This window comes from Gopherus evgoodei, chromosome 6 (genome assembly GCF_007399415.2).
Source record: "Gopherus evgoodei ecotype Sinaloan lineage chromosome 6, rGopEvg1_v1.p, whole genome shotgun sequence".
In the NCBI taxonomy this organism is placed as follows: Eukaryota; Metazoa; Chordata; order Testudines; family Testudinidae; genus Gopherus; species Gopherus evgoodei.
Window position 1 is genome coordinate 101355785 of NC_044327.1, and position 13335 is coordinate 101369119.

The following is a 13335-nucleotide window of genomic DNA, read 5'->3' on the forward strand; positions in this document are numbered from 1 at the left end:
ACAGAAGTTTGGCCTGGCAATCAAGACTGCAGCCATCCCAACATCTTGTGTAAAAGTGATGGACGTTTTCTTTTCTTTTTGGGGGTGGGGGGTAGGGGAGGGAGAATAGACAAGTCTATGGCATGTCAACTCCATTTTTGGAGACCAACTCTAAAATCTTTGTCCTTCAGAGACCACTCCCCCAGGTGCCTCTCTCAATTTACATACTCTAGCTTCATCCATGAGAACAGCAATAGTCTCCCTAAAGGCTTTTGCAGCTAGTAACTTCCTGGCAATTGATGCATGCCACTACTATTGTATTGACCATTCCTAAGAACACATAACCATCTTTTTGCATGGGTCGTTCAGGGTAATCAGGGCTAATAGCTGCTTAAATTATTTACCACAAGTCTGAAGGGGACTTAATTTCACACATGAAACTAACATTTGTCCATTTCAATACCTCTGGGTTCAGCAGCAGTTGTGAAATTTTAAATTGTTAATTTAATACTGTTGCTTACAGTTTTGCCAAGACAGCAGTGATGCAGCCACTGGATTTAAAGAACTCAGTTTATTCTTAAGATTTCAAAATATTATGAGGAATTTAAGTTGCAGTAACATTGCACCCACCATTAAAAGCCATAAAAATTGAATGAAAAGCATTCTAGAAAGCTCTTTTCACCCCCACTTTATATTTTACAAAATTTCCACTAAGGCTGAAGTTTCTTACATAGCCTCAGCCCTGAAAGTCTTTGGAATAAAATTTCAACGAAAGGTCAGTCAAGTTATTTTGGTCTTCGAGGAGTGCGAGGGAAAATGCAACATAAAAACACACACACACACACGCACACCACACACCTCATCTCTGAAGGACAAGAAAACCAAGGAGGGAACTCTATCTAAATCATACATCTTATCAGCGTAACCTGTTCTCTGTACACTGATCCCTCAAAGCTACCTCTACCCTGGAACCATCCTCCCTTTGGCCAAATTCACATCTTGGCCTGACTTTCTGACATCTCATGAGTCTTTCAACTCAGCCTCCACATCACTGACACCCTCAATTCAGTCATCCAGGCCCACATTATGGGTGTCAACTTCAATGTTGCACCCTCTCTCTACACCTACACACTACCAGGTGTCAAAACCTTGTAGCTCTGTCTTACAAAAGATCCAAGACATATGCCACATGCAGCATTTAACAGTCAGGTCTCAGTAGATGCCCATACACCTAATAAAAAGGAAACAAACACAGCAAAGTACCTTCCTCTCTCCATATGATGAAAACTCTTGGCCATGTCATCATCTTATGCCTAGACTCCTAATCTGTCCCTGAGTACTGCAACCTAGTCTCCACATTTAAAAAATTGCCATTAATCTCTTCCTGGCTACACTACCTTCTTCTGAATCCTTCCACTCACTCCCTATCTCCTCCACATCAGACACCTGCTTCCCTTCTTTTACCACTTATGGCCCTATCCTAGCTAGCTGTTCTATTAGCTTACTGCTACTTCAAGCACCTTTCCTCCAACTGCATGGCTACACTGGCGCTTTACAGCGCTGCAACTTTCGCACTCAGGGGTGTGAAAAAACACCTCCCTGAGCGCTGCAAGATATAGCACTGTAAAACCTCAGTGTAATCAGTGCCGCAGCGCTGGGAGCGCGGCTCCCAGCACTGCAAGCTACACCTGTAAGGGATGTGGTTTACATGCAGCGCTGGGAGATCTCTCCCCCAGCACTGGCGCTCCGACCACAAGCGCTTTAAAATATCAAGTGTAGCCATACCCTTAAGATTCCAGCTTTCACTAGACACCAGTTAGCACAAAAGCATTTGAGGGAGGAACTTTCCCCAATATAGCCCCAATGCATATTTGATGCTCTGTACCTCAAAGCAGAATCCTGGAACGTCTGTATTCACCACTGTCATACAATTATGATACATTTTGTACAAAGTATGCCTTGTGAGGCATCATTTTAAAAGGTTTATCTGTTGAACATTAATATCCTGTCGGATTAAATGTGCTTTCATTATATGCGAAGTTATGAAGCCAAATTGCTGTATATGTTAGGTTGGGGAAATGCCCACAGCCAACTTTTCAATTGCAACAAAGAACCAGCTAGAAATATGCTGATAGCCCATTAAAGGAATCCACTCTCCCAGTGGCCATCCCTGAGACTTCTTAGAGAAAGCACATATGTAATGGAGACTGCCTGAGGGATCAGGCAGTCCCGATTGGTCATCAGAGCAAAGATTTTTTTCCAGCAAGCTGGCAGAAAATATGAAAGAGGGGAAGTGACAACACGTGGCCTTCCCCCCCACCCCATTTCAAGGCCTGGAGGAAGGTCTGGAAGAAAAAAAGACCTTGAACAGGGGAAGGGTGGTCCCAGGCTGGAAATTAGTTCCAGTCTGTTTATTGAGAAACTGTAATCTGCTTTGTAACATCAGTCAAGGTGAGAAAAGCTGTTCAATTCAACTCTTATGTAGACTAAAACTTTAAGATTTAGAAAGCATGATTACGTCTTATTTAAAGATAATGTCTCTAAACTTTATGCCAATAACTTTAAAACACAGATTTATTAACTATGAAAGATTTTTATTTTACCTAAAACAGCGTGTTTTAGTTGCAGTGCTTGGGAAATCTCAACTCAGTTTTACAAAGACTACTGTGTGTCATCTCCACAGTGAAGGAGTGGCAAACTACTTAATGAACTTCCACTGCCCAAGGGAGCCTTGAGTAGCCTAAGGCCATGTCTACATCTAAAATTTTGCAGCGCTGGTAGTTACAGCTGTATTAGTACAGCTGTATAGGGCCAGCGCTGCAGAGTGGCCACACTTACAGCAACCAGCGCTGCAAGTGGTGTTAGATGTGGCCACACTGCAGCGCTGTTGGGCGGCTTCAAGGGGGGGTTCGGGGAACGGGAGAGCAAACCGGGAAAGGAGACCAGCTTTGCCGCGGTTTGCTCTCGCGTTCCCCGAACCCCCCTGCAAACCGCAGGGAAGGAGACCAGCTTGCTCGGGGTTCGGTGAACGAGAGAGCAAACCGGGAAAGGAGACCCGCTTCGCCGCGGTTTGCTCTCGCGTTCCCGAACCCCCTGCAAACCGCAGGGAAGGAGACCTGCTTGCTCGGGGAACGGGAGAGCAAACCGCGGCGAAGCTGGTCTCCTTTCCCGGTTTGCTCTCGCGTTCCCGGAGCCACCCAGCAAACCGCAGGGAAGGAGACCTGCTTGCTCGGGGTTCCGGGAACGAGAGAGCAAACCGGGAAAGGAGACCAGCTTCGCCGCGGTTTGCTCTCGCGTTCCCGGAGCCACCCAGCAAACCGCAGGGAAGGAGACCTGCTTGCTCGGGGTTCCGTGAACCAGAGAGCAAACCGGGAAAGGAGACCCGCTTCGCCGCGGTTTGCTCTCGCGTTCCCGAACCCCCTGCAAACCGCAGGGAAGGAGACCTGCTTGCTCGGGGAACGGGAGAGCAAACCGCGGCGAAGCTGGTCTCCTTTCCCGGTTTGCTCTCTCGTTCCCCGAACCGCCGAGCAAGCGGTTCTCCTTCCCTGCGGTTTGCAGGGTGGCTCCGGGAACGAGAGAGCAAACCGCGGCAAAGCTGGTCTCCTTTCCCGGTTTGCTCTCTCTTCCCGGAACCCCGAGCAAGCAGGTAAGGAGAACCGCTTGCTCGGCGGTTCGGGGAACGAGAGAGCAAACCGGGAAAGGAGACCAGCTTCGCCGCGGTTTGCTCTCTCGTTCCCGGAACCCCGAGCAAGCAGGTCTCCTTCCCTGCGGTTTGCAGGGTGGCTCCGGGAACGCGAGAGCAAACCGCGGCAAAGCTGGTCTCCTTTCCCGGTTTGCTCTCTAGTTCCCCGAACCGCCGAGCAAGCGGTTCTCCTTACCTGCTTGCTCGGGGTTCCGGGAACGAGAGAGCAAACCGGGAAAGGAGATCAGCTTGATTACCAGAGGCTTCCTTCTTCCACGGAGGTCAAGAAAAGCGCTGGTAAGTGTTTACATTGGATTACCAGCGCTGGATCACCAGCGCTGGATCCTCTACACCCGAGACAAAACGGGAGTACGGCCAGCGCTGCAAACAGGGAGTTGCAGCGCTGGTGATGCCCTGCAGATGTGTACACCTTCAAAGTTGCAGCGCTGTAACTCCCTCACCAGCGCTGCAACTTTCTGATGTAGACAAGCCCTAAGACAGTATAGCCCTGGGGTGAAAGACCAGGGAGCTAGGGGGGGAATGGCCAGAGCCTCTCTATTGCTGGCTCTTGAGTGGCTGGGAGATCATTCATGTAACTCAGCTGGGTGTGTCCCTGCCTGTGGATGTCCGCATAAGTGCAGTGCCAGTCAGAGGTTTGAAGCTTGACATCAGCATCACAATGTGAGGGACAGCCCAGGCTGGTGGGATAGAGGACTCAGCAATCCCACAATCCAGGTTGCACCCCAGGGCCCCAGTCACAGCATGGGAAAACCTCCCTGAGAAAGAGTGTAAAACAATCACCTCATCGTCCTTCAAATCCCTGTAGACCTCTCTGCAAAACCCTTCTTAATGACCATAACTCAACAAACGGCAAACTGAGACTCTATGCTGGTGCAAAATATACTTATTTCACTGAAACCTCATCCTCTTTCTTCACCCCAATGCTTGTTTTGACCACCTATGTTCTGTTATATTTTGTCATAAACCAAGACTGTAAGCTCTTTGAGGCAGGGACTGCAATTCTTGTCTGTACAGCACCAAGTACAACTGAGTTCTTATTCCCAACTCGGGCCTCTAGGAACTACTATAATACAATAACTAATTTTAGTTTTCCTGCATTAAATATTTTCTGTCAATTTGATGTTTGTCCACTTGCCCAATCTTCCCCCTATCCACCAGTAATTTGTTTCTACTGCAGCAAAGATGGATTCATGAAAAAAACACTACATGGGAAAGGAAAACTTCTGCAACAGGAAGAAGCTATTTACATACTTCCCTGCATATGTACAACAGCACTTTTCCAGCAGTGTGATATTACAAGCTATTTAATGCATTTATGATTTTTTCAGATGACAACAAAACTACTATTGTGAAGAGTGCAAATGAGATCACATTGATTAAAATAGACATTTATTTTGAGTCATACAGCACCTTTTAAAGGTACAGAGGCAATAAAGACATATTAGCTCCTAGAGTAATAAAACATACTGCAATGTTAGTGATCACTGTACTCTGTATGGAAAGGTAATACCCGACTTTGCAACCAACTTTTAATAGCAATGAGTGTAAATGAAGTATCTGAGAGCTGTACTACTCTGACAGAAATATTAAATTAACCTACTTGAAAAGTGAACCAAATGAAGGAAGCAGATACATTGTCTTGTGACAAAATCAAGGTAATTAAAGTTCTCAAAATGTTTTCACATTAAGCTACAACTATTTCACAGACATCAGTATTAATAAGTTATCAGAGTTTACAAAATAAATTAAATTTCTTCAGCTCTCAGTAAACAAGGACCAATTTATTTAAACAAGTACAAAAATCAATTAGTACAAGCAAAAGTTCTGGGGCACCAGTACCACGGCCTTGGTTTTTAATTACTGTGACAAAGGAGGGAGGGAGTTCTCTTTTATGGATATCCAGCTAGTCAGTAGCTATAGAATCATCCTTAGCAGCTGTACCCTAACTGCCTTAACTGTAAAGGGTTAAGAGAAGCTTAACCTGAGTCGGCACCTGACCTGGGGAACCAATAGGGAGGCTGTACCCTTTCAAATTGGAAAAACTGCTGTGTATGGGGTGGGGGGTCTTTGTCTCTTGATTGGAGAGAGGGGAAGGCAGCAACAAGCTCTAAACTTTAAGACGGGTATGGAAAATCATCAGCATCATACTTAGAAACTCCTCATTTGGAACCCCAGATATGCAAGTAGCACAGGAAAAGTTAAAGAGATGTGATTAAGAACCGTTTTGGTTTGTGGATTCCTCTGTGCTAACCCCAGGCGCTTTTGTTTTGCTTGTAACCTTTCAACTGAACCCCAAGAAAGTTATTTTTGGTGTTTAATCCCCAAAACGTGAAAACTCAGGCTTGTTTCTTTTTTAATAAAATTTACCTTTTTTTTTTTTTTTAAAAGAATTCTTTGATTCCAAAGTCCTTAGACAAGCGGTTGGTCTGTGTTCACATTGTTAAGGCAACTAGTTAGTATTTTATTCTCAAGCTTCCTTAGGAAAGGGGGTGAAGAAGCTTGGGGGATATTTTGGGGAGATAGGGATTTCAAGTGACCGTTCCCTGAATATTTGTGAAAATCACTTGGTGGTGGTGGTGGCAGCAACATCTGTCCAAGACAGAAGACTGTGCCTTGGAAAAGTTTTAACCTAAGCTGGTAGAAAATAAGCTTAGGGGGTCTTTCATGAGGGTCCCACATCTGTACCCCAGAGTTCAGATTTGGGGTGGTATACCCTGAAAATTACACATTAAGAATTTACGTGACAACAACAGGACTTTAAACGAACATTAGACAATACAAAAACTACCTCTATTCCCAAAACTCCTTCCAGTACCAAAGTCACCCTGCATGAGTTGACTTCTGTTAGGTTCCACACCAGCATCTATGGGAAAAACAGAAAGAATTATTGATTCAGATATCAATACATTGTTTTTCCTATTTCAAAATATCCATGTTAGGACTAAGCTATTTCTACAGCCATTAGAGATATACCAAGCCTCAACTCAAAAAATAATCTACCAGTAGTTACTAGCCATGCTAAGAGGAAACTCCTCCTTTCACTTATGTCACAATATAGTAATGTGTAATGGGCTAGGTCTCAGATTTCCGTTTTGTGAGGCATCAAACAGATCACTTTTGATATAGAACACCAGACCAGATGGACCCATAGTCCGTTCTAATAAGTTTTTTTTTTTTTGTTCTGAACTACCAAATCCAAAAGTTGTTTAAAGTTCTCACTGGAGACATTTACTTTGAATTGCCATGTGTACATTCCCAGGCAAGATATACCATCAAATATGAGTTCTGGTTGGAGTCATTTGTGTATGAAAGAGTGAAAGAAAATAAACTTAATTTTAAAAAATGCAAAATGCGCATAACCAGAGCATTAAAAACTACATTCTGTTATGTGTTAAGCTGCCCTATCACTAGGTGTTAATATTAATTACCTCAACACTGCTCCTAATATATATTGCCTTAGAGTATGGATAGGGTGGTGTGACAGACCCAAACAAGTGGGGTACAGGAGTCTGGTAGAGGACAAATATACTGGTCACTGGCGGAGTAGTTTTCTGTTCCCTGAATGACCACAGCAGGGGCTGCACTACAGTAAATCAGGAATCTGCTAGAACCAATTCAGGCAGACAGGCTGATAAGATCACCTGCAGTCAATCAAGGCAGGCTAATCAGGGTACCTGGGTTTAAAAAGGAGCTCACTCCAGTCAGGCAGGGAGGAGCCAGAGGAGAGGAAGTGCGTGTGAGGAGCTGAGAGCAAGAGGCACAAGGAGCTAAGAGCGAGAGGGTGTGCTGCTGGAGGACTAAGGAGTACAAGTGTTATCAAATACCAGGAGGAAGGTCCTGTGGTAAGGATAAAGAAGGTGTTTGGAGGAGGCCATGGAGAAGTAGCCCAGGGAGTTGTAGCTGTCATGCAGCTGTCACAAGAGGCACTATAGACAGCTGCAATCCACAAGGCCCTAGGCTGGAACCCAGAGTAGAGGACGGGCTCAGGTTCCCCCCAAACCTCCCAACTCCTGATCAGACACAGGAGGAGTTGATCCAGATTGTGGGGAAGTTCACTGAGGTGAGTAAGTCTGCCAATAAGCACAGGACCCACCAAGGTAGAGGAGGAACTTTGTCACAGTGGATAAAGTATAATGTTGGTGTAATTGCTGCAAAATATTTTCTAAAGAAATCTTGTATGAATCTGTACATAATTATTTAAGAGAAGAAATAAAGCAGAACAAAAATCTCGTTATTTCATTAACAGAATGGAGACTCACTGTATGCTTTAAACCAGAAGCAAGCATAAAAAGAAAGCTCATGACTGCATTATAAGATGTACTTTTTCCATTAGTAGTTTAGCTTTACAGTAACAGCGTACATACGCAAAAAAAATCACTACATGCTGTGGAAGTAATGAAATCATAGGGTCTTCACTACAGACACCACTATTGCAGCTGTTAAATTTTGTTTTGTCCAGGTTTCTCACTTCACTAGTTGAATTATAACATGGTTCCACTTATTAAAACGGAATGCAACTTGAGAAACTGTTTTAACTACTACATCTATTCCAATCTCTCTGAAGATGATATTTTGGAAATGATTCTCTTCCCTGTACTTTTTGAAAAAAAGAAGACACAGAAAACTAGCAACTGCCATAAGAACAAGAAGAAGAATAGCCATACTGGGTCAGACTGAAGGTCCATCTAGCCCAGTATCCTGTCTGTCGACAGTGGCCAATGCTAGGTGCCCCAGAGGGAACGAACAGAACAAGTAATCAAGTGATCCATTCCCTGTCACTCATCCCTAGCTTCTGGCAAACAGACGAGGGATGCCATCCCTGCCCATCCTGGGGAATAGCCACTGATGGACCTATCCTCCACAAATTTATCTAGTTCTTTTTTGAACTCTGTTATAGTCTTGGCCTCCACAACATCCTCTGGCACAGAGTTCCACAAGTTGAGATAGCAGCGAGGTTTACCCTGTTAGATGACCCTGCCAGCCCGTTATTTCAGATGTAGGAGGTACTCCAGGACGAGTATAAGCACCTGGTATAGGCACCTGGAGCGCAGGTGCTGGTGTGCCGAGCATCGCGCAAGTGAATCTCTTCCACTTATCTAGTTAAGTGGTCCTGGTGGATGGTTTTGTGCTGCTGAGGAGAATCTCCCTTACTGGTTCCAAGCACAGGAGTCTCAGTGAGTTTAACCATAAAGCTTCCAAGCCATGAAATGGATGGACTGGAGGTCTGGGTGGTGAAGGCGACCATGTTCCTGGGTGATGAGATCTGGGTAAAGTGGTAGCAGAATCAGGCTGTCCACGAACAGCTCCAGAAGCGTGGTGTACCAATGTTGGTGGGGTCACTCTGGGGCCAATGGTTCTACCTTGTCTCTGCAAATCTTGAGCAGTACCTTGTGTACGAGTGGGACTAGTGGAAAGGCATACATGAGACAGGCCCCCCAGATAGCATGAATGCGTTTGAGATCAAGCCTGGGCTGTGCTTCCAGAAGGAGCAGAACACTGGGCACTTTCTGTTGCAAACAGATCTACCTGGGGCAACCTCCACCCTTGGAAAATGCAGTGTAGGACATCTGGACAGATGGACGACTTGTGGTTGCAGAACCTCCTGCTGAGGTGATCCATTAGTTCATTCTCCACTCCTGGGAGACACAACACCTCCAGGTGAATGGAACGGGCTATGCAGAACTCCCATAGTTGATGGCTTCCTAACACAGGGGGGAGGAACGGGCTCCGCCCTGTTTGTTGATGTAAAACATGGCAGTGGTGTTGTCGGACATTACTGCCACGCACTAGCCTTGCAGTCGGGACAGGAAGGTCTGGTAGGCTAATCACACCACTATGAGTTCCTTGATATTGATATGGAGTGAGAGCTCATCCTGCGACCACAGGCCTTGTGTTCGGAGATCTCCCAGGTGAGCCCCCCAACCTAGAGCTGACGCATCTGTTACTGGAGACAGAGAGGGTTTTGGGCTGTTGAAATGAACTCCTTCACAGACTGTCCTAGGGTTGAGCCACCAACAGAGGGACTTGGTTATGTGCTCTGACACAGACACCACTGACTCCAGGTTGTCACACCCTGGGCAATAGGTCAAAGCAAGCCACGCCTGTTGGACCACGTAAGTACAGGCTTCCATGTGGCCAAGGAGACTCATACATCCTCTTGCTGTCATGGTGGGGTATTGCCTGAGGCTTTGGATCATGTATGCCATTGCTTGGAATTGGGTCTCTAGCAGGAATGCCCTTGTCTGTAGTAAGTCCAGCGCTGCCTCAATTCTATTCTATTCTATTCTTTGGGTCGGTGACAAGATCGACTTGTTCACATTGAGGAATCGTACCAGTCTCTCAAAATTAACTCTCACTAGTCAGACTTGAGACTCCACCTGCTCTCTGTAGCGCCCCTGTAACAGCCAGTCATCAAAAAAGGGATAAACCTGTACCTGCCTTCTGCAAAGAAAGGCTACAACCCTCGACATACACTTGGGGAGCACCTGGGGCACTGTCGAGAAACCGAACACTGAACTGATAATGTTTATGGTCGACCACAAACCGCAGAAATCGTTTGTGCTCAGGCGAACAGATATGTGAAAATACATGTTGTTCACGTTGAGGGCGGTGTAGAGTCTCCCGGATCCAAGGAGGGGGATGACTGCGGTCAGGGATTCCATGCAGAACTTCCGCTTGACCAAGAACTGGTTGAGTCCTCGCAGATCTAAAATGCGTCTGAGACTCCCTTTTGCTTTGAGGATTAGGAAATAACAGGAGTAGAATCCTCTGTTCCTTAGCTCCCGAGGAACCTCCTCCACTGCCCATGGTGAGGAGCAATTGACTGCACCTTCTGGATAAGGAGTTGCTCATGAGAAGGGTCCCTGAAGAGGAATAGGGAAAAGGGGGAGAGAGAGAGAAAGAGAGGGGAGGAGCAGAATTGGAGAGAATATCCCACCGCTACCATGTGAAGGACCCAGCAGTCCAATGTTATTTGGGACAAAGTGGGATAGCAGATTCATGAAGCATAGGGAAGGATCTGGTGTAGTGGCAGGTACACTGTCCTCGGGTGCATCTTCAAAAGGCCTACTTTGAGCCCGATGAAGGTTTAGTCGGGCCCTGGCCCTCACCTGACTGGGAGTGCGACAGTCTGCGCCTGCCATTCCTACTCTTCTTTCTATAGAAGTCTTGTGTGGGTCAGGAAGGGCACAACCGCTGCTGTTGAGGCTACAGTTTGAAGCATTTACATTGGGTTGCAGGGGGGTGTATAACCAGCGACTTCATGGTCGCCCGTGAATCTTTCAGGCTGTGCAGCTTGGAGTCCGTCTGCTCCAAGAATAACCATGCCCTCAAATGGCAGATCCTGAAGGGTTTGCTGCACGTTGTGGGACAACCCATATGTCTTAAACCACTCAGTCATTGCCATGACAGCCCTGCCCTTCTTGGAGGAGGGTGGTGGTTGGGGACTCCTCCTCAGGGGAACTGAGTCATCTATCTGTCGCCCTGACCGAGAAAACCAAGAGGTCTGCTGCTTGTTAGGAGCTAGGATTCACAATGTGACAGAAAGACAGCTAAGACTCATCAAGCCCTTGGATCACTACCCCTTCCTGCTTCTCTACGTGGGCACCAATGATACTGCCAAGAATACCGTGCTCCCCCTCAAGATCAGACTACGTGGCTCTGGGAAGAAGGATAAAGGAGTTTGAGGCACAAGTGGTGTTCTTGTCCATCCTCCCTGTGCAGGGAAAAGGCCTGGGTAGAGATCGAACTGTGGAAGTCAACGAATGGCTACGCAGGTGGCATTGGAGAGAAGGCTTTGGATTCTTCGACCCTGGGATGGTGTTCCAAGAAGGAGTGCTAGGCAGAGACAGGCTCCACCTAACTAAGAGAGAGAAGAGCATCTTCGCAAGCGGGCTGGCTAACCTAGCGAGGAGGGCTTTAAACTAGGTTCACCAGGGGAAGGAGACAAAAGCCCTGAGGTAAGTGAGGAAATGGGATACCGGGAGGAAGCACGAGCAGGAGAGTGCAAGAGGGGAAGACTCCTGCGGGACAATCAGCGAGTTATCTTAAGTGCCTATACACAAATGCAGGAAGCCTGGGAAACAAGCAGGGAGAATTGGAAGTCCTGGCACAGTCAAGGAACTATGATGTGATTGGAATAACAGAGACTTGGTGGGATAACTCGCATGACTGGAGTACTGTCATGGATGGATATGAATTGTTCAGGAAGGACAGGCAGGGCAGAAAAGATGAGGGAGTTGCATTGTATGTAAGAGAGCAGGATGACTGCTCAGAGCTCCGGTATGAAACTGCAGAAAAACCTGAGAGTCTCTGGATTAAGTTTAGAAGTGTGAGCAACAAGGGTGATGTCGTGGTGGGAGTCTGCTATAGACCACCAGACCAGGGGGATGAGGCTTTCTTCCAACAATTAGCAGAAATTACTAGATTGCAGACCCTGATTCTCATAGGAGACTTAATCACCCTGATATCTGCTGGGAGAGCAATACAGCAGTGCACAGACAATCCAGGAAGTTTTTGGAAAGAGTAGGGGACAATTTCCTGGTGTGAGTGCTGGAGGAACCAACTAGGGGCATAGCTCTTCTAGACCTGCTGCTCACAAACAGGGAAGAATTAGTAGGGGAAGCAAGAGTGGATGGGAACCAGGGAGGCAGTGACCATGAGATGGTCGAGTTCAGGATCCTGACACAAGGAAGAAAGGAGAGCAGCAGAATACGGACCCTGGCCTTCAGAAAAGCAGATTGACTCCCTCAGAGAGCTGATGAGCAGGATCCCCTGGGAGAATAACATGAGGTGGAAAAGAGTCCAGGAGAGCTGGCTGTATTTTCAAGACTCCTTGAGGTTGCAGGAAAAAGCAATCCCGATGTGTAGAAAGAACAGTAAATATGGCAGGTAACCAGCTTGGCTTAACAGCGAAATTCTTGCTGATCTTAAATGCAAAAAAGCAGCTTACAAGAAGTGGAAGATTGGACAAATGACCAGGGAGGAGTATAAAAATATTGCTGAGGCATGCAGGAGTGAACTCAGGAAGGCCAAACCACACTTGGAGTTGCAGTTAGCAAAAGATGTTAAGAGTAACAAGAAGGGTTTCTTCAGGTATGTTAGCAACAAGAAGAAAGTCAAGGAAAGCGTGGGCCCCTTACTGAATGAGGGAGGCAACCTAGTGACAGAGGATGTGGAAAAACCTAATGTGCTCAATGATTTTTTTGCCTCTGTCTTCACAAACAAGGTCAGCTCCTGGAGTGCTGCCTGGGCAGCACAATATGGGGAGAAGGTGTGCAGCTCTCTGCGGAGAAAGAAGCGGTTCGGGACTATTTAAAAAAACTGGACGAGCACAAGTCCATAGGGCCAGATGCGCTGCATCCAAGGGTGCGAAAGGAGTTGGCGGAAGTGATTGCAGAGCATGGCAATCGGGTGAGGTCCTGGATGACTGGAAAAAGGCTAATGTAGTGCTCTCATAAACAGATAGTCAAGGGTTAATGTCTCTTTTACCTGTAAAGGGTTAAGAAGCTCAGTAAACCTGGCTGACACCTGACCAGAGGACCAATAGGGGGACAAGATACTTTCAAATCTTGGTGGAGGGAAGTCTTTGTTTGCGCTCCTCAATTGTTGTTGTTGTTCACTCTCGGGACTGAGAGGGATGGGACATCAATCCA

The 13335-nt window shown here is 46.5% G+C and overlaps 1 protein-coding gene across 1 annotated transcript in view; it reads right to left on the reverse strand.

The window, feature by feature from the left end:
• DDX4 (DEAD-box helicase 4) overlaps nt 1-13335 on the reverse strand; it is a 121453-nt gene that overhangs the window by 86925 nt on the left and 21193 nt on the right. The window contains exon 4 of the mRNA XM_030567719.1: nt 6471-6545. Within this exon, the coding sequence (XP_030423579.1) occupies nt 6471-6545 (75 nt within the window). The remainder of the gene's footprint in view (nt 1-6470; nt 6546-13335) is intronic.